This window comes from Nyctereutes procyonoides, unplaced genomic scaffold, assembly GCF_905146905.1.
Source record: "Nyctereutes procyonoides isolate TBG_1078 unplaced genomic scaffold, NYPRO_anot_genome, whole genome shotgun sequence".
In the NCBI taxonomy this organism is placed as follows: Eukaryota; Metazoa; Chordata; class Mammalia; order Carnivora; family Canidae; genus Nyctereutes; species Nyctereutes procyonoides.
The window spans coordinates 18,330,153-18,357,346 of NW_026575142.1; the positions used below are offsets into that span (position 1 = coordinate 18,330,153).

Sequence of the window (27,194 nt, forward strand, 5' to 3'; positions counted from 1 at the left end):
GAGTTCACTAATAACTAAACTCCATGCACACAGGTTTTTTGTCTGCTTTGTTGACTGGTATATCCCAGAACACTCAAATAGAAAAACAGAATAATACTGAGTGCCTTGTAGATACCTGATAAATATTTGTCGAATGAATGAATGATTGACTTAACACCTACCATCCTGCATACTTAACACTGATCATTCTGCATAAAAATGTACGAGGTTCTTTGTGCTATTAGCTTTCATAGGTCTTTATCACATCACTGGCATGTGTTAGCAGCAAAAAGTGGGGGGGGGGGGTCTGCATTTGTACCATTCAGATTTATAGACTAAGCAGGATGGGCATTCCAGAGGTTTCTGTCTTCCAGAATTGTTTCAGAAACCAGAAGCTGGAATGTGGTCGTTTCTTACTACATTACCCAGGCAAGAATAAATTCATCATTTTTATCTCACCATTTCTCATTAAAAGCCCAATGCCAATATCTCATCCAGAACAGTGCCAAATTTCACATTTGGCTAACCTAAGAGTTGAATGTATGTTTGAATAGCACACTATAGGCCTATGACAGATTAACTCTCTGGAAATGAAAAAATATATGTATTTAACTGACCTCCAGCCAGTTAGAAATAAATCCTCTGCATAATCTGCCAAAATGTCATTTGGTTGTGAACAGGGCATCTCATTTGTCCTATGAGATCCTGCATCTCAAATGTCAGGCCACTGCGGTATTTTCTGCTTCTGTTTTGTTCTTTCAAGCAGCTGTATCTATGATAAGGTGGATCTGTGACGAAATACAATTGTCATCCTTGTGTCATTAGCTACATTTTTACTTTATTGAACTATCTGTGGGATGAGGAATTTTTTTTAAATGTAGTTTCTAACCATTTAGTTGGTGTTTATGTTTCTGATTTCTTCTTAAGCTTTCAACCTATGGCTTCCTTTCAGTTAGCCCTGGTATTATCTCTCACGTCAAGTTCTATTCGAGCAGCAACTGGAAATTTTAATCTATTACCACGTTTAAAAATAAGGTCTCGGGGCACCTGGGTGGCTCAGTGGTTGAGCACCTGCCTTTGGCTCAGGTCATGATTCCGGAATCTTGGGATCGAGTCCCGTATCAGTCTCCCCGCAGGCAGTCTGCTTCTCCTTCTGCCTATGTCTCTGCCTCTCTCTGTGTCTCTCATGAATAAATAAATAAAATTGCTTTAAAAAAATAAAAAATAAAAATAAAAATAAGGTCTCATGCATCTGGGTGGATGCCTTTAATCATGATTTTCTCATTGCTTAACACCTTATGTTCTGACCTATACTTCTGATGGATGATTGATGCATTTCCCTTTTTTCAGAAATTTCGTAAAATTCAAAAAATTCTCTAATATGTGGGATCGAAATAACACTTAACAGGACGAAGTCACTGTTTCATTTTTGCTCTTCTAGAAGAACATACCTGTTTCTGGATATATAAATAGGGTTTAAAGTTTACAAACAATATCCTTTTTAAATTTCTTGAATAATTGTACACTTAGAATCCAATTGACCTCTTGGTCTCATTAACTCCCATCACCCACTGCTGTCTGGCCGTCCTCACCAGGACCTCCTAGGTGTCAAATTTACCACCGCTCTTCCAGCATTGGTTGAATGTTTAGCATCTCGATTTTGTTTTTTTCTTGTTCTTGCATAAAAATCAAATGAATTCTCTGGTACTGTAGGTTCTTTAACAATGGATAGGAATGTACTGGGTAGCAGAGGGAATTTCGCCTGAGAGGAGCTACTTTAGTGAGGATGATCTATGTGATGATTCACCCATAAGGATCAATTCTCTGACAACGTTACTTTTAAAACCACATGTATGGGGCACCTGGGTGGCTTAGTCGGTTTAGTGTCTGCCTTTGCCTTGGGTCATGATCTCAGGGTCTTGGGATCGAGCCCTGCATTGGTCTCTCTGGTTGGTGGAGAGCCTGCTTCTCCCTCTGTGCTCTCTCTTTCTAATAAATAAATAAAATCTTAAAAAAATAAAATAAAACCACATGTATCGTCTATTCACCACATTCACCACAGATTTTTTTTTTTAAGATTTTATTTATTCATGAGAGACACACACACACACCAGAGGAAGGCTCCATGCAGGAAGCCCAATATGGAACTCGATTTCGGGACTCCAGGATCATGCCCTGAGCCAAAGGCAGATGCTCAACTGCTGAGCCACCCAGGTGTCCCTCACAGATTTTTTTTTTTTTAATTCCTTATTTTGGTGACGACTAGCTTTGTTGCTAAGAGGATGATCCAGGTGGCGGTTCCTTATGCTGGCTTGGAGTGGGTTTAGAGCCCTGAAGCACCCGATGAGTGATGGAACATTGATCATACTCTTCAGCCCTCGCTAGCCCAGTCTCAGCTGTACCAGCTAACAGATGTCACTACTGAGGGAAAAAGGAACAGCCCAGAGTGCTGCTCCCCTTGACCTGTCGGGGGCTAAGCACTCTGGGCAGATAGTGTCTTCAGTGCTGCTCTTGGTTAAAGCTGTAGGTTGTCAATTGTTCCCTGTTACCACTGTAGCTACCCATTACACAAAGCATAAAGCATAAGCAGACAGTTAAGCTGCTTAGCCTGCTGGGGGTGGTATTCGAGTATCTCTAAATACCAGAGCTCTTTAGGTGGTTTTATTTATTTTTTTAAGATTTTTTTTTTTTCATCAGAGAGACAAAAAGAGAGGCAGAGATAGGCAGAGGGAAAAGCAGGCACCTTGCAGGCAGCCTGATATGAGACTCGACCCCAGAACCCCAGGATCACACCCTGAGCCAAAGGCAGACGCTCAACCACTGAGCCACCCAGGTGCCCCTATTAGGTGGTTTTGAACGGTTCATTCTCTCTAAAGAATTTTACATGTGAACTTCTAAAGTTGTCGTTTAGTGTAAACTAAATCAGCTCTGTCACCATGTTCTATGCTGGCAATGCGTTTTTGGTTTGGTTCTGTTTTTCCCCCTCTCCTTATATTAATATGGTGAAGCCTTCATCCAGGGAAGAAAGTGGTGGTGTTTTTTTTCCCTTAAGGCAGGAAATAAGATGTAGAAGTATCAACAACAAGGTAGTCCTCAAAGCAGCTTTACCTTTCCGTAGCTTTAACTGGGACTAGCCGTCAAGTTTTTGAGTAGTTGAGGTGTTTGAAAATCTTAGCTAAAAGGCACGAAGATCTGAAAGGTGATAGTATTGTATGTTGGAAAATATCACCATAATTCTTTCTAAAATGGTTGTGCTGGAGAACAAGGAAGGCATTTTGATAGTGCTTCACTTCCTCTTTTGGTTTACTATTCAGGTGCCCAAGGAGACCTTCATATAGGCCTCACGACTGCTTTGCAGGAGCAACATCAGCTTTTAGACAGAATGGAAGCCACCCTGGTGCCTGTAGGAGGGGCACCAATAGTGCTTCTTAAATCCTGATTTTTATCTTAAATACCTGCCTTAAAACAATAAATCTGTTTTAAGATGGTAGCTATCTGGGTAGCATTCACTGTGGTTATGCATACAAGTTCTGGTGAGCCGTTCAGATCCTACATCAGCGCCTCCCGAGGTATGTGACCTTGAGCAAGGTACCTCCCTCTGTGCCTCAGATTCCTCTGTAAATATGTTATCATTAATGTTTTTTAAAGGTTGTATTTATTTATTTGAGAGACAGAGAGCGAGAGAGAGAGTGCACAAGTAGGGGGAGAGGCAGATGGAGAGGGGAAGTCTTAAGCAGATTCCCCACTGAGCAGGGAGCCTGACACGGGGCATGATCCCTTAACCCTGAGATCTTGACCTGGGCTGAAATCAAGAGTCGGACGCTTAACCTACTGAGCCACCCAGGTGCCCCATTATCATTAATTATTAAGACTAGTTTTATTTATCCAGAGCGGCAATATCACTATTCTCATTTGCAGAATTCCTCAAAGTCAAGATGAGGAACTGTCAACCCAAGGACTTGCTCAGCCAGTGGTCATTAGCAGTCAATGAAATTAAAATCTTACTAAAAGGAACTACAACAATATGATTGTTTGGGGGTTTCAGTATCCTTGGGTGACTTAGTGCAGACTGGTCTTTGTGAAAACATCAGGACCTCCCCCAACTGCTGCCGTGCCACCCTAGGATCTGATTGTAATTCCGGGTATCATATCCTTAGTGGTTTGTTTTATGAAATGATTGGACAGCCATGAACACAGTACATCCGTAAAAGAGAAACATTATTTACCTTTTGTCTCAAGATTAGCATATCTTCAGATTTCTCCTAAATGCTCTGCTACCCTCCATAGTTAATGAACTCTACTACCACAGATGTATCTATGATGACGAGGGATGTTATCAAGAAGTTTACATCCCTGCTCCTTGCTCGTCTCACACTTGGCTAACCTACATCTGCTAACACTCTTCTTAGCACCCTGGAAGTATAGGATTATGATAAGTCTGGAGACGGGGGGCAGGGGGGGTGGGCATTAGTTTTGTCGTAGAGCTGTAGTTGGGCCAGGAACTGCATTGTCATCGCTTGTGCCCTGTCTTTTGAATCAGGAATCGACTTTCAGTTGCAACTCGCAGCTTTTCACTCGATTTCTTCCACTGGGTAGGAAGAGCCAGATCTTCCCAGAGCTAATGAGATCTCGCTGCCTTAAATAGCAGTGGAATAAGCAGTACTGCCTTGTTCTCTCTGAGGCTACACATTACAGCCCACAGTCTTGTTTGCCCTTTTCACTGCTGTCAAACATTCTTCTGATTTTTATTCCTCAGTGCATTATTGATGATCATCCCCAAGTCAGCATCTCTTTCCCAGCTCCTCTTCTGTATTTTGATTGCTTGTGACTCCTCTTAGTCCTCGATCTCATTACTGCCCACGCCATGAGCCCCTTTTCCACATCCTCCTAAGAACAACTCCCTTCCCTGAGATCATCAACCACTTTGTTTACATGAATAGCAGACTACGTGTGCCTCATGATGACCTCACGGTGTTCCTTTCTTGTCTCGTCCCTTGCCAGAAGTGTTTTGTCTGTCTCCTTCTCTTCTTTATTCCTTGAATCAATGTGACACCTATTCCACTTATTTTTCTTTTTTTAATCTGCTACCTGTCGTAAAAAGTCTAAATCCATTTGTTGTACTCAGCTATCCAAGGCTGAAAGACAGCAAATTGGTATCTTCTCTTTTTATTAAAGGAGGGAATGGAAATCTGAAATTCAAATAGTTCTACTGTGTTTCATGTACTTGTGAGGAACTTGTGATATCTGACCCCTTCATAAGGACAGAACATTTCTGCAAGTTTGGTAATCTTCTCATTCAGAAATTCCAATATCATTGCAAAGGACTAAAACAGAAATTGCAATCATTGTTCCCTGGATTACCTTGGTTGCTATTTTTAAGCATAAGAATGATTTGGTCCCCCTGCAGTCCTTAGAGACCCAGCACATCCTCACTGCTGGCTATCACATTTCCCCAGCCATTCTTCTAGTAACTTCTGATAACAGCAAAAACCTTTTTGATAATTATCTTGACTGTGTCTGGCATTAAGGGCAAGGTTCTTGAAGCATACATTCAAGATTGTCTCTGCTTTCCCCATCCCAAAGAAGATTGGAATTTCCAATAACTCCGTTTATTGTGCAAGGAGGTGGTGCTAGTCAAGCACATATAACTGGTGAATTCGAATCTAGAGAAACAGAAGTGAGATGAAGACTTAGAAAAGCTGTGCCAAGTACCTAAGTACTTGGCAAACTCGATATTTCCTTCCATCCCAAAATACTGTGTTTTATTTAATGAATAATATAGAAGTGCATGTCCATTACAACAGTGAATCTTAGGCTGCTAAGAGTTTAAAGGTAAGGTGGTTTGAAAGCTACTAAATTTCTAGGATATTCATTTCTTGAAAGTATCTTCTTATGACTTGTAGGAGGTGCTGAATGACTATCTTGATACCCTAAAGCATGTAAGTTAGTATTTATTATTAATAGTAATGCATACATGGAGTCTTTGGGGCTGTGTCTTACTATTTGGGTGACTCCTTTTCCTCCGGAAGTTAATGTCACATTTTCACCAAGAGTTCAGCAAGGCTAGTGGTTTCATTACAGTGTACGAGCAGGTAATAAAATTGTAACAGGGCAGCCCTGGTGGCTCAGCGGGTTTAGTGCCACCTCCAGCCCAGGGCGTGATCCCAGAGACCTGGGATCGAGTCCCACATCAGGCTCCCTGCACGGAGCCTGCGTCTCCCTCTGCCTGTGTCTCTGCCTCTCTCTCTCTATCTCTCTCTGTGTCTCTATGAATAAATAAATAAAATATTAAAAAATAAATAAAGTTGTAACAGTGTGTGCTGTGGAAATGGGTCACAAGCAGATGGGAACTGCTTCCATAGATACTCTCAAATGTAAGACACACAACTTCCTTGGGTCTGATGGAAAGATGTACAGACCATTGTTCCTGAAGAAGGAAGGCTGAAGTCAGTAGCCCTGGGATGTCCCTTCTTTTTTTTTTTAAGATTTTATTTATTTATTCATGAGACACAGAGGGGTGGGGGGGCAGAGACACAGAGGGAGAAGCAGGCTCCATGCAGGGAGCCCGATGTGGGATTCGATCCCGGGTCTCCAGGATCGCGCCCTGGGCCAAAGGCAGGCGCTAAACTGCTGCGCCACCCAGGGATCCCTAAGCTGGTTTTCTGCTGCTAACTTTATTCATAGCGCTTTGGTAAAACAAATGTACAAACAAAAAAAATCAATTTGGAATTTCTTGCACTGAAGTTGATTTTTTTTTCCCCAGTGTCGTTTTTATCTTCTTTGCAATAATGGCTCTTCCTTCTCCATTACCCTGGTGGTAAGAGAACAATGTCAGGAGAGAAAAATGAATTTGCTGATAGAGGGTTTCTTATCTGTTCAATTAGGATAACTAATATAGTAAGATACAGTGATTTCTCCATTAACGAATCATCTGGGGAAAAGAGCTCCTCTACATAAGGTTGGTTGCCTTAAACCCACTCCCCATGCACAGCAACATCTTAGACTAGCTGAGACTGCCTGCACTAGAGTACTCAAGTCAGGTATTTTAATTCCTCCTTTAATTTCTCTTAATCCAGGCAATGTGCTGTATCACTTTTTTTTTCACAGTCTCCATGAGAATGTCATTTTACATGGGCAGTAAAACATGAAGACTGGCTGTACATGTATAAAGCTTTTCATTTTAAAGCATATACAAAAGTCAACATATTTAATATGTTCAATTGTAATCAGCACATTGCATGACTATTAAAATCTTTTCACTTTTCCAAAGCCCCAAATCAGAATTTTAGATTTTTTTTGTCTAGACTTTAGTCCACATCACTAACTGGTGCCATACTAAAAACTCCTTTCCTGGAAGATAAAGCCTATCCTCGAGAGAGGACAAGGTCCAGACGGTCAGTCCCCGCCAGCTTTCTCACCTGTGTCTCCCGCGGTCCCTCTGTTTGAGGCTCGCTGCAGCACGCTGGGCCCTCAGTGGCACTCTCACACTTGCTCTGCTCTCCTTTTTTCACGTGCTCTTCCTCTACCTGGAATGTTCCCATTCAACTGGCAAATGCCTATTCTTCTTTGTAGACGTAGATTAAATATCACTCTTCCTGGAGTCTTACCCAGAACTACCCTCCAGGCAGTTTGCCTTTACTGTTCTTACACCTTATTCCTACCTGCCAACAACACTTATGGGATCTTGCCCATGCACTAGACATGGCAAGTGTGTTTGTGTCACTTGTGTTTGTATCTCCCCAACATCCAGGAACACCAGCTAGATGGTACACACTTTCATAGGAATTTGTTTAATAACTTAACGTCGTACACGATTGGAACACACATCTGCTTTTAAAAAGTCATGGATCTTAACAGGCCACAGCTTTTCTTTTACACTTCTCAACACACCATCCCCTCCCTCCGTATCCCCAGCCATTGGGTCACAACATGGAGGGTTCAAGTTCTCTGGTCTCCTCATGAGCTACTTTCTCATGATAAAACATATGTGTGAGGGATCTTTGAAAAGTACTACTTCCCACCCCCTTTTGAGTCTTGGAAGGGTTGGAAACAGTAGGTTAGAATCCAGAAGGCTTTGAGTTTTCAAGTTGGGATGAAGGCAGGCACAGGAAAGTAGGAAAACATAGTCTAAATCCCAGTTGTAATTGAAGGAGAAAAGACCCAGGGCATGTTGTCATGGCGAAAGGATAATCTTATAAGAGTGAGTGCTATGTACCCAGCTTCTAGCATCTGGAAGACCTAGTGCAGAAGGGAGGGGTGAAGATATCTGATGTTCACTGTACTATAATCAGAAAGTACATGTAAATGCCTGAATTCCTCATAGGTTTCATTGAATTTTTAGGACAAAGAGAGGCTATATACCCCTTCCTTCTACCATAAAGGAGAATAATTCCATCTCTACTACTTTCTAATTACCTAAAATTTGTTTTCCATGAAATCTGTCCTTCTATCCACAATGAGAGATCAAGCTCAATTTTAATTGTAGGTTCCTGGAAGAGTTAACATAATACCCTTGACAAAATGTGCTGCTAGTTTATTTTCATTCATTCAATCCATGATTATTTACATGCACCTTCTGTGAGCCAGACCCTGTGCTCGGCATTGGGTGTAGAACAGTGAGCTGAGTAGACCTTGCCTCTGTCTTTGTGCTGCCTTGGCCAGCTGGAGAGGGGGAAGAGTTTCTCAAGCATTTAACAAGGTCAAGGAGTTACTTCTATATCATGGGGTAGGTAATGTAGAGTAAAAGCTGGAGATCTGAAAGGACCAGCCTTATGTCACTCTGATCAGCTCTAGTTCATTTTATCTTTGTGGGCTTCTGAGAAACTACGTCCTAATCCTGTTAACCAGGTACTTGTAGATCTTGATTTTGTTCATTCATTTAGCAACTCCCAGATGCCAGGTTCAGTGTTGGGTACTGGCTGGAACTCTGGAGGTGATAGCTGGTATCGGTTTTCAAGGAGCCTCAGTCTAGATCCCTTGTAAGCAGGATGACCATTCCACTGTATCACATAAACCAAGACATTTTGAGGGTGCAAGGCGAGAAGGATCTCTAGCAGGGTGATAATGTAAACATACCTCCTGCATTTGTGGCCGTCAAGTCACTTTCTTCTGGGAACAGCCTTTGAAAAGTAATGGCTGCCTCTTGACAGAGGTTCTGATGCTTTGTCAGGCAACTTGTGTCTCTTTGGGAATCTACAGCCCCAGGATGGGTGGTAAACTTTGACAAACGTTATGTGCGGGTTCCTTGGCTCTATGGAAAAAGAAAATCAGGACCTAACTTTTTATTAAACAGGTACTTTTTAAAAGCTTATGATGGGCAGCCCGGGTGGCTCAACGGTTTAGCGCCGCCTTCTGTTCAGGTTGTGATCCTGGAGACCCGGGATCAAGTCCCACGTTGGGCTCCCTGCATGGAGCCTGCTTCTCCCTTTGCCTGTGTCTCTACCTCTCTCTCTCTCTCTTTCTGTCTCTCATGAATAAATAAATAAAATCTTTTAAAAAATTAAAAATAAAAGCTTATGATAGTGTCAAAAGAGTTTAATAAAACATTTTTAAAAAATAACTAAATAAGAAAAATAGTTGTAGACCGACCCCATACACCAAATCTCAGAACCAGTATAATAGGCATCATGTTCAAACTATCATCTCTCTGTTGCATGTTAACCTTTAATATCTGCACGTGGGTCCCTAAACTCTAATTTCACAGTGACTCTACCAACTGTGCTTTCAGTTGTGCACACTGCCTAGTGGACCTTAGCACAACTAGCCAGTACCTCAGATTTCTAGCAGGAGCATCAGCATTGACTATTACCCCTACTAGCACCCCAATCAGAGCAGTTAGCTGCCCCCGGCCACTCCGTTTGTGTTATCAAGCTCTGCATGCTCTCCTTCAAAGACGGGTGCAGTTACCTTGCATGGGCAAAGGGGAATTGGTCAGGGGGTAAGGAAAAAGATTATGGAGATGGTCTTTCAGATTTAATCGTGTGTAAAAATGAGACCTTTGTTCAGTGCAATTAATGTCTCACATTTACTAGATAAAATCAAAGCTGCAGGTACAAAGTAAAAGTCTGCCAAACTCATGCCAACTTATTTTCATGCAACAATTAACAATAAATTGTTAAAAATTAAGAATAAAGAACAAATGTTAAATTGAATATGACACTATGACAAGCTGCTTTATGAAGTGTTTAAATTTATTTCATAAGCGTTTTTTCCACATTCCTATTCTCTCTCCATTTTTATTCTATCACTGATTGTGAAGTTTGTGCAAAAAGTTCCATTTAAGTATCTTACCTGTTGTTGGAGATACTATATAAAACAGCCAGTTTCTTAGACTTGATCCAAAACAATCTATCAAGAATGGTGGAGGAAGGAAGGGGGCAGGTTAGTATTATTCATGGAATAGTCCAAAGTAGTCCTGTTTAGTGTGATTCATGTACTGGCTTGTGCCACAATAGCAACCAACATTATTAAGTACATCATGAAGTTCAACTAACTTTTGAGGGTTGGGTTGAGGGGGGACCGGAAGTAACAAGACTCTCTCAATGAAGGAAGCAATGATTGATTGCCATGTAGTGCACACTCCATACCTCGCATGGACCTGTAAACATTTTGGCAGCTGACTACTTTAAGTTTCATTGGTCTAAGGCACAGGGAAAGTGATTTTCCAAGGTTTATATTATGTATTATAAATAGCATTAGATTTTAGGTCCTTTATTGTTTAGGCTATATCCTGATCTAGAGTGAAGTCCCAGTCAACCCTTGAATCAGTTTGATTTCATGTTATTAAAGAGGTGAACTGGGGCACCTAAGAGATTCAGTAGGTTAAGCATCTGCATTTGGTTCAGGTCATGATCTCTGCTCAGCAAGGAGCCTGGTTCTCCTCCTTCTACTTCTGCCCTCTGCTTGTGCTCTTTCTCTCTCTCAAATTAACAAAATCTTAAAAAAAAAAAAAAAAAAAAAAAAAAAAGCTAATTGTTCTGCCTTGGTCTATACCTTTCACTGGCTACTAAACTCTTCAAATGCTTTGGAATGTACCACAAAGAAGAAAATAACTCCAGGAATGAAGATAAAATAGGTGTTCTCCTCTGGGGCAGTGCCACATTAATGTATGAGGAACCCCAGCTCTCCTACATGTAGGATGGCCACATACGTGTGTGAGAAATGTTTGTGTTTGAAAGGTGGCTGCCACGTGCTGGGCAAGGAGTCCTTTGGGTTTCTTCAAGCTTTGTGCTTACACCAGATGGCTCTGCCTCAGTTGGCTGCATTGGCCCATAATTTAAATAGCATTCCTTTTATCGATGTGTTTACTATCTCATTGATTTTAACTTTTCCAAAGCTTTTCCCAGTCCAGAAGCCACTAGGTTAAATCTCAAGCTATGTGTCCTTAAATTAGTATGTGGCTACTGAAAAACCTTGTTATAAAATAAATCAAGATAAAGGAAGAGTGACAATAAGTTGATTCTATGAATTATTTCATTTCCCTTTGGTGTATTTCCTCTGACTGATTAGAACTTTTCTAGAATTCATATGATTTGACAAGGTCATAGAGGCAGCTTAAAGCTTATTTCTGTGTTTTTGTTTTCAATCAAGTGACTATAGGCATTGAGGAAGACACAAAGTGTCCTTAGTCTTATGCGTAGAGGACAGTGGAAAGCAGCTTCCCTGTTGTCTTACTTTGCAGTATTTGGTACAAATAAGTCGTCTTTTAACAGTATTTGTGAGATTGACATTAAAATCCTGGAGTATATCTTGCTTTCATGCCTTATATACATATAGTCTTATTAATACTTCCAGAATGTGCTCTTGGGTATGAGACTCTTCTCTTGGAATCTAAACATCAATTAAGTAAGACCTATTTCTGTAAACAGGGAAGACTTGGACACACTTTTCTTTTTTTACTTCTAGAAATCAAAATCGGGTGGATTTCCTGTGTCTTATTTCTTTTGCCCTCCATGGTATGATGATTTCCTTCTCTTCTTTAATTCTGCTCAAACTTGTGACCTACACATTTAAAAATCTGTAGTAGGGTTGAGGTTTTTGAACTCTATAGGAAGCTCTTGGAGATTTTCCAAGATGTAGACTGATGCTACTTGAGCTCTGAGATCTTTATATTTGTGTTTTTATTATTTACTAGATGAGCTAGAAGATCTGAAAAGATTACCTCTTGGATGAAGAAACACCTATAGTTCCTTAACAAAGGCTTCTGGTTCTTTTTAGAAAAAAAGCCTTCGACTTAACCGAGATAAACCACACGTGCATTTATGGAAACTCTTAATTGTTAGAAAGTGACCTTAAGAGACTACATAAAATATGCACATGGAAGGATGCTCTATCAGGGAAATCCAAGTTAAAATTAGAATCAAGTGTTGGCAGGTGTGTAAGAAACTGGAACTCCTTCACACTGCTGGTAGGAATGTCAAAATGGTACAGTTGCCCTAGAAAACATTTCAGTAATTTCTTTAAAAATTACACAAATCTGCATGAGCCAACCATCCTAGGCATCTACAAGTGATAAGACAATGTGTGTCTACACAAAGACTTAAACAAGAATGCTGATAACAGCTTTATTTCGTAAAGGCAAAATTTGGAGACAACCCAATTGTCCATCAAGAGATGAATATGTAAACAGACTGTGGTATATCCATACAATGGACTACTGCTAAAAAATCAGAAGGAATGAATTACTGAGACATGGTAGAACCTGGATGAATTTCAAAATAATTATGGTGTAAGAAAGAAGCCAGACTCATAAGTATGCCCTATATGGCTCCATCCCTATGAACTTTTAGAAATGCCAATTATAAAAAAAAAATGCAAATTATAGTGACAGTAAACAGATCTGTGGTTTCCAGGATAGAGTGGAAAGAGCAGCAGAGTGTCAGGGAGGTGGAGGGAATGACATAGGATTTGATGAAATGTTTGTGTATTTTGGATATGTTCATTATCTTATTTGTGGTGATTTTATTGGTGTATATGTATATCAGAACTTATCAAATGATACGCTTTAAGTACGCACCGCCTATTATATGTCACTTGTACTTCAGTAAGGCTGTTCCAAAAATAAACAAAAGGCCCCGCCTCTAAGTTGCTTGTGTTAGAATGGGAGGATGTTAGTAACCATTCGGGATAGCAGTTTAAGGATATCCAGGGCATGATCCCAGTGAGTGTCTGGTAAAAGCCAAACACCCTCCCCCAAGAAATTTGCACACAAACTTTTACCTACAATATAGAGGGTTTCAAAACTAAATGCCCCAGGTTAAGGCACCTGTTTTTTGAAGAATCCAAGCACATTTTAACAGCTGTGTCTCCCAAAACAGTAATCCTCTTTGATTTTCCGAAGCAAACACATTATTACTATCATCTCAGGTGAATTTTGGATACGTGTAGCAAGCCCAGACTTTAAAGTTTAGTCATTCTTCATACACTATTTTTAGTTTTTTTTACTGTTTTCATCCTCATTCTGAAGAGGAGGTAAGCCATAAACATACTGGTATATCATCTCCACCAGCTAAATGAAGCTACAATTTCATTGATTATACCATTCCATTGCTTTCAAAATGAGCAATAATAACATAATGATTATTGGACACTTCCATTACCATACTGTGGTCCAGTTCATAAAACTCCACCTTAAACACAATAAAAGAAATTCAGGACCAACAGTAATTTTACAATTATATTTTAAGGGACAGATTCAATACCTGCCAGTTTAGCTATTCCAAACTGTTTCCAGCTTTCCCATTATGCCAAGGTAATAGTAAAAACTGGGATTTACCCAAACCTTAAGGAGAATGGCAAGTGTATTTATTTCTTTTATTTCTTATAATCTTTTTCCAATATAAGTAATGCTAATACTCAAGTCTTCTTGATATATTTGTCTCAAAGGCTGGTTGCTTATGATAACTGTAACATTCCTAAAATCTCTTCTAAGTGCTTTTTCTCACCATCCACAAATCTAATGCAGAGAAATGGCAAATAATATACTCATCCCCCCTTTTCCTCAAATATTTTATTGATCATTTGTACTCTTTTGAACATGTTAGAAAGGCTACTGTTTTATTTTATTTTAATTCTATTATAGTTAACATACAGTATACAATATAGTGATTAAACAATTCTGTACATCACCTGCTATTCATCACAAGTGTACTCCTTAATCCCCATCATCTGTTTCACTCCCCCCGACTTCCCCTCTGGTCACCATCAGTTCTCTATACTTAAGAGCTTGTTTCTTGGTTTTTCTCTCTTTTCCCTTGCTTGTTTTTGTTGTTGTTTCTTAAATTCCACAGATGAGTGAAATCATAAAGTATTTGCCTTTCTCAGACTTATTGCTCTTAGCATTATACTCTCTAGCTCCATCCATGTTGTTGCAAATGGCAAGATTTCATGCTTTTTATGGCTTAGTAATAATCCATTGCATATATTTACCACATATTTTTTAAAGGATTTTATTTATTTTAGAAAGAGCAAGCAGGGGTAGGAGCAGAGGGAAGGGAGAGGAGATAATCTCCAGCAGACTCTGCACTGAGTGCCGGGCCTGGTGTGGGGCTTGATCCCACAACTCTGAGATCGTGACCCGAGCTAAAACCAAGAGTCAGATACTTATCCAATTGAGCCACCCAGGTGCCCCTGTACTACATCTTCTTTATCCATTCATCAAGCAACGGACACTGTAGATAATGCTGCTATAAACATTGCGGTGCATGTATTCCTTTGAATTAGTGTATTTTGGGTAAATACTCAGTAGGGTGATTACTGGATCATTGGGTAGTTCTGTTTTTAACTTTTTGAGAAATCTCCATACAGTTTTTCCGCAGTGGCTGCACAAGTTTGCATTCCCACCAACAGAACAGATGTACTTTGTCAAATGCTTTTTCTGTCTATGTTGAATAGGTAGTGAGAGTGGACATCTTTTGTCTTGTTCTTGACCTTAGCGAGAGTGCTCTCGGTTTTTCCCCCATTGAGCATGAATTTCACTGTGTGTCTTTCATACATGGTCTTATTATATTGCCCTACTTTGTTGAGGGCTTTTATCATGAATGGATATTGTACTTTGGCAAATATTTTCTCTTTGTCTATTGAAATGATCATATGGTCTTCTTCCTTTCTCTTATTGATGGTGATGTATCTTGTTATTTGATTTGTGAATATTGAGCCACCCTTGCATCCTGGAAATAAATTCCATTTGATCATGGTGAATGATTTTGTTAATGTGTTATTGGATTTGGTTTGCTAGTATTTTGTTGAGGATTTTTTGCATTGACCTGTAGTTCTCTTTTTTTTTTTTTTTTTTGTGGTGTCTTTATCTGGTTGGTATCAGAGTAATACTGGCCTCATAGAATGAATTTGGAAGCTTTCCTTCTATTTTTTGGAATAGTGTGAGAAGAGTAGGTATTAAGTCTTTTTTAAATGTTTGGTAGATTTGCATTTGAAGCCTTGTGGTCCTGAACTTTGGTTTGTTGGGAGTTTTTCAATTACTGATTCAGTCTCTCTCCCTGCTGGTAATCAGTCTGTTCAAGTTTTTATTTTTTCCTGCTTCAGTTGTGGTAGTTTATATGTTTCTAGGAATTTATCCATGTCTTCTAGGTTGTCCCATTAGTTGGCATATAGTTTTTCATAATATTCTCTTACAATATTTCTATGGTGTTAGTTGTTATCTCTCTTCTTTCATTGGTGGTTTTGAGTCCTGTTCTCCCCTCCCATCCCCTACCTTTCTCTCTCTCTCTGGCTAGTGGCTTATCAGTCTTTTTTTCCCAAGTCTTGATCTTTTCAAAAAACAGCTTCTGGTTTCATTGAACCAGAAGAACCATAGAACCACTATTGTGGTTTTTTTCATTTCTATATAATTTATTTCTGCTTTAATCTTTATTATTTCCTTCTTCTAGTTTTAGGTTTTGTTGTTCTTTTGCTAGCTCCATTAGGTATAAAGTTAGGCTGTTTATTCACGGTTTTTCTTCTCAAGGTAGGCATCTACGACTATAAACTTCCCTCAGAGAACTGTTTTTGCTGCATCCCAAAGGCTTTAGACCATTTGTTTTCATTTTCATTTGTTTCCATGTACTTTTTGATTTCTTGGTTGACTCATTCATTGTTTAGTAGCATGTTATTTAACCTTCATGTATTTGTGGTCTTTCCAGTTTGTTTCTTGCAGTTGATTTCCAGTTTTATAGCATTGTGATCAGAAAAGATACATGGTATGACTTTGATCTTTGTGAATTTGTTGAGACTTGTTTTGTAGCCTAATGTGATCCATTCTGGAGAATGTTCTGTGCGCTTGAAAAGTGTGTATTCTTCTGTTTTAGGATGGAATGTTCTGAATATATCTGTTAACTCCAGTTGGTCCAGTGTATCATTCAAAGCCATTGTTGCCTTATTGATTTTCTGTTTGGATGATCTGTCCTTAATGTAAGTGGGGCGTTAAAGTCCCCTACTATTACTGTATTACTATCGATCAGTTCCTTTATGTTTGTTATTAAGTGTTTTATGTATTTGAGTGCTCCCATGTTGGTGCATAAATATTTACAATTGTGATATCTTTTTGGATTATCTCCCTTACTATTATATACTGTCCTCCTTTGTCTCTAATTTTTAGAGATTTTGTTTTAAAGTCTATTTTGTCCAATATTGATATTGCTACTCTGGCTTTATTTGACATCCATTTGCATAATAAAGGTTTCTCTGTCCCCTTGCTTTTAATATGCACATGTTATTAGGTCTGAAATCAGTCTCTTATAGGCAACATGTAGATGAGTCTTGTTTATTTATCTACTCTGTCATTTGATTGGAGCATTTAAACCATATTTATTGCCATTTTGTTGTTTTGTGGTTTAGTTTTTTTATCCTTTTTTCTTTCTTTCATGGTTTGCTGGTTTTAGAGGTATATTTGGATTCCTTTCTCTTTATTTTTTTGCATATCTGAAACTTTTTTGATTTGTGGTTACCATTCAGTTTACATAGAACATCTTCTGTGTATGGCAGTCTACATTAAGCTGATGGTCACTTAATTTTGAACTCATTCTTTAATCCTGTCCCCTCTGCATTTCAGATACTTGGTATCATATTTTACATCCTTTGGTGTTTCTCTTTCATTTGCACTGTCTTACAAATTTGCTAGTAGAAATGCCTTGGAAGGCATCAGGTTTCCAAGGGGATTTCCCAGTGACGGACAAAGCTAAGAGTCCTCAGTCAACAATAATCCCAGCAGATGGGAGAACATTTGTCTCATTCCTAAAGTCTGGGCTGCACACCAAAGTATCCACAATAGTCCACCCCTTGGACTGCTTGGATCCACCTGGGAGTAGTTCCTCTGGCAATAGTTGATTTCTTTTCCTAGGGAAAGTTCTAAGTGGGAAGGTTAATGGTATGACTTAGTCCTCATTGCTATAGGTAATCTTGAGGCAGTTGATGCTCATCATGTCTATCCTCTACTTACCATTGTAGATTCCCTTTGTTGGGGCTATGACCTATGCTAGTCTGGACGGTTTATCTGCAAAGTGACCTAGACTCTCATCTCTTGAAAAACCATGACAAGTAGCCAATTTTGCTGGTTCTTTATAGATGAAATGGGATGGAAGTAGTAGAGATGAAAAAAAGTAAACAATTTCAAACAGTAAAAGCAAACCTGTTTGAGGAGGCTCCTCTGACTGCTGGGTGGAGGCTGAGCCATTGAAGGACAAGGATGGAAGCAGGGAGACAGTAGGCTACTGCATGAGTCTAGACAAGAGATAGTGGCAGCTGTACTTGGGTAATAGCAGTGAAAGGGTAAGATGTCATTGGTCTCTGTAGATGTGGGTATATTTCAAAGTAAACCTTTTGCAGAGGTGAATAATATTTTGTCTGGGTTATCAAAGAACTTGAATTGAGTGGGGAAATGAGCTCTGAAATGGGTTGTTTCAGCACATAATGATAAAGAGTCATGGTAGATATCTTGAGGAGGGGAGTGGTTATACAGCCCTTCCTGGGAAAATCTAGCATAGGACTTGGCAGAAAATGACCTGGAAACATAGGTTGGGCCAGACTATGAAAGGGTCTCATAGACCACATTAAAAACTTAACCTTGGGATGCCTGGGTGGCTCAGTGCTTGAGCATTTGCCTTTGGTTCAAGGCGTGATCCCAGGGTCCGGGATAGAGTCCTACATCAGGCTCCCTGCAAGGAGCCTGCTTCTTCCTCTGCCTAGGTCTCTGTCACTCTCTCTCATGAATAAATAAAATCTTGAAAAAAAAAACCAAAACACCTTAATCCTGAAGTTGATATGAATGGTTACATGGTATTATCTAAGGAAGCAACACATCCCAGCATATGACTTAGATTCTGCAAGTAACTCTGGTGAGTGTAAGAGGGTTCATGAGTTAAGTAACACTGAAGAGAGGGAAAGCAGTGATGATATGCCATTGCCCAGGGTAGAGATAACAAGCCAACATTTGTTACATACTTGCAGCACATCAAGCACCAGTCTAAACTCTGTAGATGTGTTAACTCAGTCCCCAAGAGAACTCAATCAGGGAGGCACTGTTAATATCCACATTTTACAGGTACATGGACTGAAGCACAAATAGGCTAGAGTTAGCCAACTTCACAGGGCCACATGGCTCTAAGTGGGAATCAGGATTTTAACCCAGGCACTCTGACTGGAGAATTCGTGCACTTACACACTGTGCTACACTCCTCTCCTGAAGGTGAGAGCCTGGAGATTTAGGGAACATAATAGAGCAAAACTCTTGTATTTTGTTCCAAATATCATAATTAACTGTAATTTTGCATTAGCACAGTACCCATAAGGAGACTCACCCTCCTATCATTTCCTCTTTTAGTACATGTGTCCCTTTCTTGCTTTGCAATCTTATGTGGCCTTTTCTGCAGCAAATGTTCAGGATGTGTCTTTGGATCAAACAGTATTGTGACATCACCTTAGCAGGCAACCCAAGTCTATGCTTTTGTCTTCTCTCAGCATTTCCTCTCTGGGGGAATGCGTTGGACTTGGTGTTCACTAGAGTGCTTTTCTTCACAGCTTTTGTTTGGGAATAGCTCAAATTAGATAAATTCACTCACAGTCCCCAAAAACATCAGTACTATATGAGATTGTTGTGAAATATGTTGGTATCTAGGGAGAAAAGTGTATCTTTCCACTAATCACTTATAATGCCAAAACAGACTCTAAATAATCATTATGTACCTGTTCCTTTTCTGACTGTCCAAATGTGGAGAATATGACGGAGTAAACAGTGTCTGGAGAATACCTGACTTAGTTTGCCAAAGAAATGTCGGCTCTGCTGCCCTTGCCTCTGATAGATTATGCCCAGGACTATCTTACTTCCTTCTCTGTTTGGATTCAGGGAGGTACTGAATGATACTATCACAATTTCATAAAGCACAATACCTACCATACCTTAGGTCAATGTTATCCAAAAAGAGCACATAGAACCGATAGGGATTCAAGCCTAAGTGTAACACAGAGACACAAAAATCACCGAGAAATAGATGGTTCACACAAAGGTATCATGTAGCCACAGCTGTAGAGCAAGAAGGTGACAACCCCTGGTACCTCGGTACGTGTTTACCGTTTCCTGTGTGGTCAAGAACGAGAGAGAGCACTTGTGACTGAAGAGAGTGGCCTGGAGAGGCCAGAAGGGACCAGCTCAAAGAAGAAAAAGTCTACATCAGAAACTAGGAGAATGAGTTCTATTTGGGAAAGCCAGGAAGGTTTGGAAATAAGTCGATGGCCACTGAGTAGGGTTTAGAAGTGCCATAAGTGGGGGAAACCTGTAACACCTTAAAGCATGAAGTTCAGTGTTACCAGCACGTACTTGAGAAGCTCTAAAGTTAACCAGCCCTATCCAACCCTTCCTTCTCAGCTCACGTCCCAGGTAAGGAACACTTTTATTTTTGAAATCCAGGTGCACAGTCAGGAGAAGGGAGAAAACCGTTGACACCCATCTTTTTAATGAGCATTGCTAGTGGAAGATAAATTAGCATCACCTTGAATTTTATGTGATGTCAGTTAAATGAAGGTATTTTATAGCACTTTACAACAAATTAGAATCAACGAAATTGAAAATAAGCCTAGCAGCTGGGATAAGTAATCAGGTAAGTGGCCAGTTTTGCTATTTTTGCTTTGAGTTGAAGACAGAATTTGAATTTCTAATATCCCTGAGGTGTAGGGCTCACAATTGAGGAGTGTGGTTTCCGGGATGATTGTTTGAGATGCTAGCATTTCAGCTTTGCCCTCCCAAGTCTGCAACTTGCCGAGCCACGTCCCTTGGAGATCGGCCCTAACACATATGTGTGCACACCAGAGAGCAGGCTGTGAAGTAGTGTAGGACAGAGCTCAGCTTTTGGCGGAACGTTACAGAGCAGACTGGAAATAGATGACCCAGAACAGGGCAGTAAATCATCCACAATAACCGAGAGCCTCTAATGAAAGGACTGAAATTCCTATGAAAACTTTATGGCCATTCATGAAATCAGCCCACAGCAGGGGAATTATTACAACACTTTTATGTTTTAAGAAAATAGTGACTGTGTGCACTTGCTGCAATTTGCATCCAGTCAGAGTGCCCTGACATCAATCCTGGCCCTAGTGGACAGAATTTCATGGCCGAGCTTCTCACTCCCAAGAGCCAGTGTTTCTTGTGTGGGTTACCTGATGATTTTTAGGATGGGGAATATGCTCAGGAAACTGCTGAGGCGGCTGAGGTGCTCGGCGATGATAACGATATGGAGGTGGATGTGGCCCAGGATATACCTGACGTGTGTGCAAAAGGAAGAGAAGATGATGGGGCGGGGGATGGGGGAGGTTACCATAAACAAAACTTTGCAGATCACTCAGAGTGGAAGTATCAAGGACAACGAATAAAGATAAAATGATGCCTGTAATTATGGTTTATAAAGAGAAATAGGCCATATTGAGTATATAATTTTCATTTTTTTCTTCCTCTGCAGCTGATGGTTTCAATGAAATAGACTGATCTGCAGAAAATTCATGTCTCTAAGGTGGTTTTTAGTCAACCTCAGAGAAACCTGAGATACGCAGATTTCTTTCTACTTTCTTGCTTTCTGAAACACCTTTCTCAAAATATTATCTTAAATTTTTAAGTCTTAAAATAGTCACATGACTTCTCAGATACCTAGTTACTGAAGCAGCAGATAACTTTCCACGTGAAAAATAAAAATGATAAACAGAACTTTACTTCCATAGTCCTCTCTTTTTCCCCTAACCCCTCTCTTTTTCCGCTTACTTGGCTTTCGAGACTTTACGCTTTAGATTTGGTTGTGGAAATAGTGAGATTTTAGACTTCTGTCATCATCGCCTTCTGATAATTCTGTAGCCTAAACCAGGGGAGTGAGCAGGGAAAACAGACTTCTCTGCGAGAGAATCCAGTATATCATGACACCATGGAAAATGGGACGGGTCTCTGATGAATCCTGCTAATACTGAAACATATCTTCACAATTGAGCTCCAAACTGACAGCCTCTAGTGCTTGACCCTGTTCAGCCACCTTGGGTATTGTTCAAGGTGGCACTCCCCTGGTTTGACGGATCATCACACTCTGAAAGCATTAACACACATGCCCGAGCCGTAGGGGTTATCCGCTGTGTTTGGTGCTTTGTTAAAAATGGGTGCAGAGAATTGAATGGATTTATTAGGAGAGGGGTTCAAACATACTCAGAAAAAAACCACTGTTTGCAATACGTCGCCTCTATTTTGTGCTGCCCTCTGCTGGCAAATTTCATAGTAACGGGTGTTGAGAAAAACCAAGGGGTTAAAAAAAAAAAAAACGGGGGGGGGGTGGGGTAGGGGCTGCTGTCCCTTCTCCTTTCCATTAGAAAGCTATTTCCCATTTTACAATGTATAGTGATTAATTCAGATGCACTGAAGATATAAATTGTAGAAAAATGTATGAGACTAATTTGGTTGTTTATAAGGACTTTGTAATGTCTGTGAAAGAAATAATTTTGCAGCTTATTGCATGATTAGTCAGATTTTCCAAATCATTGATGTGAAAATCCAGTGTTACTGTACATGATTTGGACGCCTTTTCTCCACATTTGTATTTTTCAGTGGCTGCTAATTTACAGAAGATTGTAGATGATCCCAAAGCTTTAAAAACATTGACGTTTAAGTTGGTAAGTTGAAAGTTCTGGAAAGAAGGTAAATATTTCGCCATGCTCTACTGGCAAGGAGTGATAACAGTTTAATACCCTGCTCTGTAATTCTGTTGCTGTTTGTCGCTTTCTTTGGGGATCCGTTTTTTGCATTTGTCATTGGCCGGCTTAACCTTTGGGAATGTTTTCTGACCATGACCGGGAATTTCCTCTTCCATGAGCGTAGCTCATTTCCCAGTACATCTTGAAGAGCAGCCATCTGAGAAATCTTGGAGCCTGTACCATTTTGCTTCCAGTTTGTATGGCACCCTGACCATATAGACAAAATTAAACTTAATTCCAACCAACACTCTTAATAAAGCTTTCCTAGAATGAAAGCCAGGTGGTTCTAACTTTTAAAAATTGAGGCTGATTGTTGTAGAAATGGTTTAGGTAATTGGAAGCGATTGTGGAACTACTCACTAAAGGCTAGTGAACAAAGACATAACATTTTAACTCCACATTTCAAATCACAGTAATAGATTCTCGTAGAGAAGAGGTGTTCCAGCAGTTTTTCTGCACTAGTCGACTTTAATTTTAAGAACTAGAGCAGCTTTGAGATACAGATACTGAGCTTTCCGGCCTCATTATGAAGCCAAGAGATAGGGTGACCACGGCTGGAAATGGAAGGCAGGCCAAACTGTCAAAAGGGACTATTCTGAAAGTTTTAGCGAACCGTGCATTAAGTGACTCATTTTAAAATTACCAATCTTATCAAGAGCCAGTCGGAATGCTGCAAGCAGTTTAAGATACAGATGACTAACACTTTGCCGTGCACAATATATATTGGTGATCTGTCGTTTTTAGTTCTTGTGAGAATTTAATGGAAAATGTGCGTGGCCAAAGATGTGAAATGATTAGTTACAGTAAACGACAGCCCTTGGCTAATTAACTCTCTGGGTCTTGCCTCACATCTAATGTCAGATGACTAGGCTGTGTGACGGAAGAAAAACCCAAAGATTCTCACAGAAAGAATTTACCTGAAGAAATTTATTTTGTTTTCAAGAACAAAAAGAACATTTTGCACAGAGAATGATAAATTGAAAGGTTCAGCTTCTGCTTTAGGTCTCGTCTGTCACTTCTATTATGTTTCCAATTCACCTACATCTTTGTAAACATATTTCATTTGTATGAGAATATATTGATGAGAAGATGGTACCCTGTGTCAGGATTTCAAGCCTGTTAATATTTCTTTACTCATTTTTTATACCCTAAGAAGGAAATTATAATAACACACCACCTCCAGAAGATTGGCCTAATGCGAACAGGGATAAGAGGTTAAAGCTTTCCTGCCGGCTTATCCCCACACACGCCAAACTTGCTGCCTGTGAAACAGGGATGGCAACCCTGGCCCCTTCCTATTACTCAAGGTCTTACAGAAACACCTACTGTGTCCTCTCTAAACAGTAGGGATAAGGTCAGACTCCCATCTCCTGCTCGAATCAATTTATTCCTTCTGGGGATTCTCTCGCTTGACTCTGTCCTCTTCTCTCCATCCCCATTTCTAGTGGGATCCTCTCATCTTCCCAACCCGATCTTCCTGCCTACAGTTTACCAGTGCCCTGCTCCATTCACCACACTGTGGCTGTAGCCAGAGTACTTTCTACGTTGCAGAATGCTCCGGATACTTGAGTCGTTCTCCATGGCCCTCTCCTAAAACTCAGCCCCCTGACCAGATCTCCCTTTCGGGCTCCTGCTTTATTACCCTTCTAAATCTCGCCTCATTCTCTCCACTCTCATTGTCCGTCTCCTCCCACTTCTGTCTGCTGGCCCTTTGTAGGTGCTTCACTCTCTTCCTGAAATATCCTTCCAACTTCTCCAGGCTGCTGCTTTGGCTTCTCAACACCTAGGCATGTTCCAACTTTCTGCTTACCTTTCACTTTCTCCAGGAAGCCTTCTGTGACGTCCTCTGTTCTCCCCACCACAAAGGAGCCTAGAGGCTTCAGCGGTCAGAGGCTTCTGTCTTGGACACCCAATGCCTAGCACCGTGGCTGGCACACAGCAGGGGCTTGATAATTAAAATACACCAGAGTAATACAAACCTCGTTTAGAAAAGCTTCAACCATCATTTTTTTTCCTTGACATTTATTTTACTCCCTGTAAAATAATTAGGATGGTGACTTGTGCTTCATGCCCTCTTTTTACAGTCCTTTAAAATTCCTTGGCCTTGCCTGCAGAAATAACAAGGATTACTTTCCCAGGCATCCACTGTTTGCTAGACAGTGCACAAGGGGCTTTACACACTTCATCTCAGTTAATTTAAGCCTTAGGATCCCACAAGATGGTGATGTCATTAGGTTTATTTTATGTCCTGGGAATCCGAGACTCTGTGGGGCTAACTTGCCCAGGATCCTACACTGTAGATGCTGCAAATTCAACTCCGGTATAGCATCACAGCTCATATTCGCAGTAACCAGGGCCCTGCAGCTCTGTGGTTTTATGGTTTTCTGTTTCCTTGTGGATTCTTCCTTTTGGATGACTGGATCCGTGGACAGTGGTTGAGATGGATTCTCTCCTGTACTTTAAGCAGACTGAATAGTATTGGCCCATCTGTCACAGGAGTCCTGAGGAGAACCCATGCAAGTCCACCGTGCCTCTGATAGCTTGAGAATGTAGTAATGTGGCGTTCCTAGAAGAAGGAAATTAATGGCCTTTTCCCAAAAGATAGCTAAAGATATTAAAGCCAGACTCAAGAGTGACCTCCTGTTTCCGTAACTTCACTCTCTTTCCAGCCCTCGTTAAACCTGAGGGGGTTTCTTTGTTGTTATCTGTTGCCAGCCAGCTTGAGATCCACTTGACAGAGCTCATTTGAACTGCTTCTTGGCCTAATCTTTTTTAGAACACCGACATCCTGGTTGAACCACGGAGATTTAAATGCATTTGCCTTTGTTCTTGAGTTTGGCTATTTTCTTGAAGAATAAAAGAAAGTATTTCAGAAGCATTTTTTCCTCACAAACTACTGCTTCTCCTGGTCCTTTTATCTCTCAGCTGTTTATCATTTTTATCTCAGAGTTTGCTTTGCTTCCTAAAGGAGAATGGCACGGGCCTGAAAATTGTCTGAAGAACACAATTGTATCTTGGTACTGTGGTTCTTTTCTCACAGAAGAGTGGTTTACTCCAGGGGATGGTTGAGGCACTTTACAAAATTACTGCTGTCTGGGTCCTATACCAGATCTCCTCATGTAATTGCTCGTGGGACCACCTGGGCTTTGGGCATGTTAAGCGTCCCCTGGTGCTTCCAGTATTTAGCCACGGCTGAGAAACATGCTGTCTGTAGATAGCTCAGTCTCCAGCCTCTCCACTCTCCCACCGCTATTCGAAACACTGGGCTCAAGTTTGAAAGGTACGCGTCCCTATAGATCTGCTTATATAAGACAAACAGTGGCCCAGGGAGCCAAGGATCTTGGTTATATCAAGAAGTGCGTTTACATTTTTTCCCTTTAACTTCGTTTGACCTATAATAAGTGAAGTATGATTTCCATTGTTGGCCTGGCCAGAGGCAGGGCGACCAGAAACTTTTTTTTATAGATAGCACTTCTAACAAAGTGGTTCAAGCATAAAGGGCATTTCAGCTCAAATGTAACATGCTTTGACTTCAACATCTCAGTACCGTTTACTGTCGATTGTTGTAAGCCTTGCCTTGAGACAAGTCTTCTTAAATGTGTAAGGCTTTTTTTTTTTTAATTTGCTACCTTGCAGTTTTTATAAAGTAATTGAGTCTTGCTGTTTTCGATGCGGTTTTTGAAATTGCATTAGGAAAAATACGAAATAAGATAATTCGCCCTTAGAGATAGAATACAGATTGTAAGTGCGTCTAATTAACATCCAGTTGGTACACATTTACATGAGCATTACAGATTTTAGCTACTGAAGTTAAATAACATGCATTACATATAGCAATTTCGTAAGCATTTTGGCAATTCATGACTAACGGGCCTTATTTTTAGAGGCTTTCGTCTTAGGCATAGTTGGAGGCTGCTTATAACTCAGGCAACATGTCCTGAAGTCCAGGTAAAGCAGAGACTAAAATGAGATTAAAACTACTTCACACCCCCTCCCCCCCCCACTGAAAGGAGAGGGAGGCTAAGACAGAAACCTTAAGGGAACCTATCAGTTTGAGAAGATCCAGGTAGCAGCTCTGGGTCTCCTGCTCCAGTCTGAGACCATGGTATCATCATACTGATGGTATCAGCTCCATCTGGAAACTATCTGATAAAAATGTTAGCCTACGGAATCAGAATCTCTGGGAGGTGGGGCACTGGAATCGGAATCTGAGAGCCACTGCTTGATAGGAAGCTTATTTGGTGCTTCACACTTTGGGAAGCATGCAGGTAGCACAGTGGCTCTCAAACTCTAACCTTTGAGTCACCCTAGGGAGCTCAAAAATCCCAGTACCCTGGCCACATCCCAGACCAATTCCATCACAACTTCTGTAGGTTTTCAAATTTCCAGTGGTTCCAAAGCACACCCAGACTTGGAGTGGAATATACTAAATCCTTTGTTGTCATTATGGCAATCTTCATAGCATCCTTACCAGAAGTAGGTTCTATCTCAAAAGACCACTTTGCTCATCCTTAAAAAGCCAACTCCTCATCTGTTCAAGTTTTATTCAGTCTCATCCTCAGGTTCTCCTTCTAATTCTAGTTCTCTTGCTGTTTCCACCACATCTGCAGTTACTTCCTCCACTGAAGTGTTGAACCCCCGAAAGTCATCCAGGAGGGCTGGAAGCAATTTCTTCCAAACTCCTGTTCATGTAAGACATTTTGACCTCTTTCCAAGAATCCCTCATGTTCTTAATGGCATCTAGAAAGGTGAATTTTTCCAAAAGGTTTTCAAATTTCTTTGCCTGGATCCATCAGAGAAATCACTGTGGCAGCTAGAGCCTCATAAAATGTATTTCTTAAATAATAGGACTTGAAAGTTGAAATTACTCCTTGACCCATGAGCTGTAGAATGTATGCTGTGTTAGCAGGCATGAAAATCACATCAATCTCATTGTCCCATCTCCATCAGATCTCTTGAGGAGTACATTGTCAATGAGCAGTAATATTCTGAAGGGAATCTTTTCTGAG

At 40.4% G+C, this 27,194-nt stretch overlaps 1 protein-coding gene across 3 annotated transcripts in view; it reads left to right on the forward strand.

Moving 5' to 3' along the window:
- STK39 (serine/threonine kinase 39) overlaps nt 1-27,194 on the forward strand; it is a 292,691-nt gene that overhangs the window by 256,122 nt on the left and 9,375 nt on the right. For all 3 annotated transcript variants that reach the window (XM_055307897.1, XM_055307899.1, XM_055307898.1), the window contains exon 17: nt 22,040-22,104. In XM_055307897.1, coding sequence (XP_055163872.1) covers nt 22,040-22,104 — 65 coding nt within the window. The remainder of the gene's footprint in view (nt 1-22,039; nt 22,105-27,194) is intronic.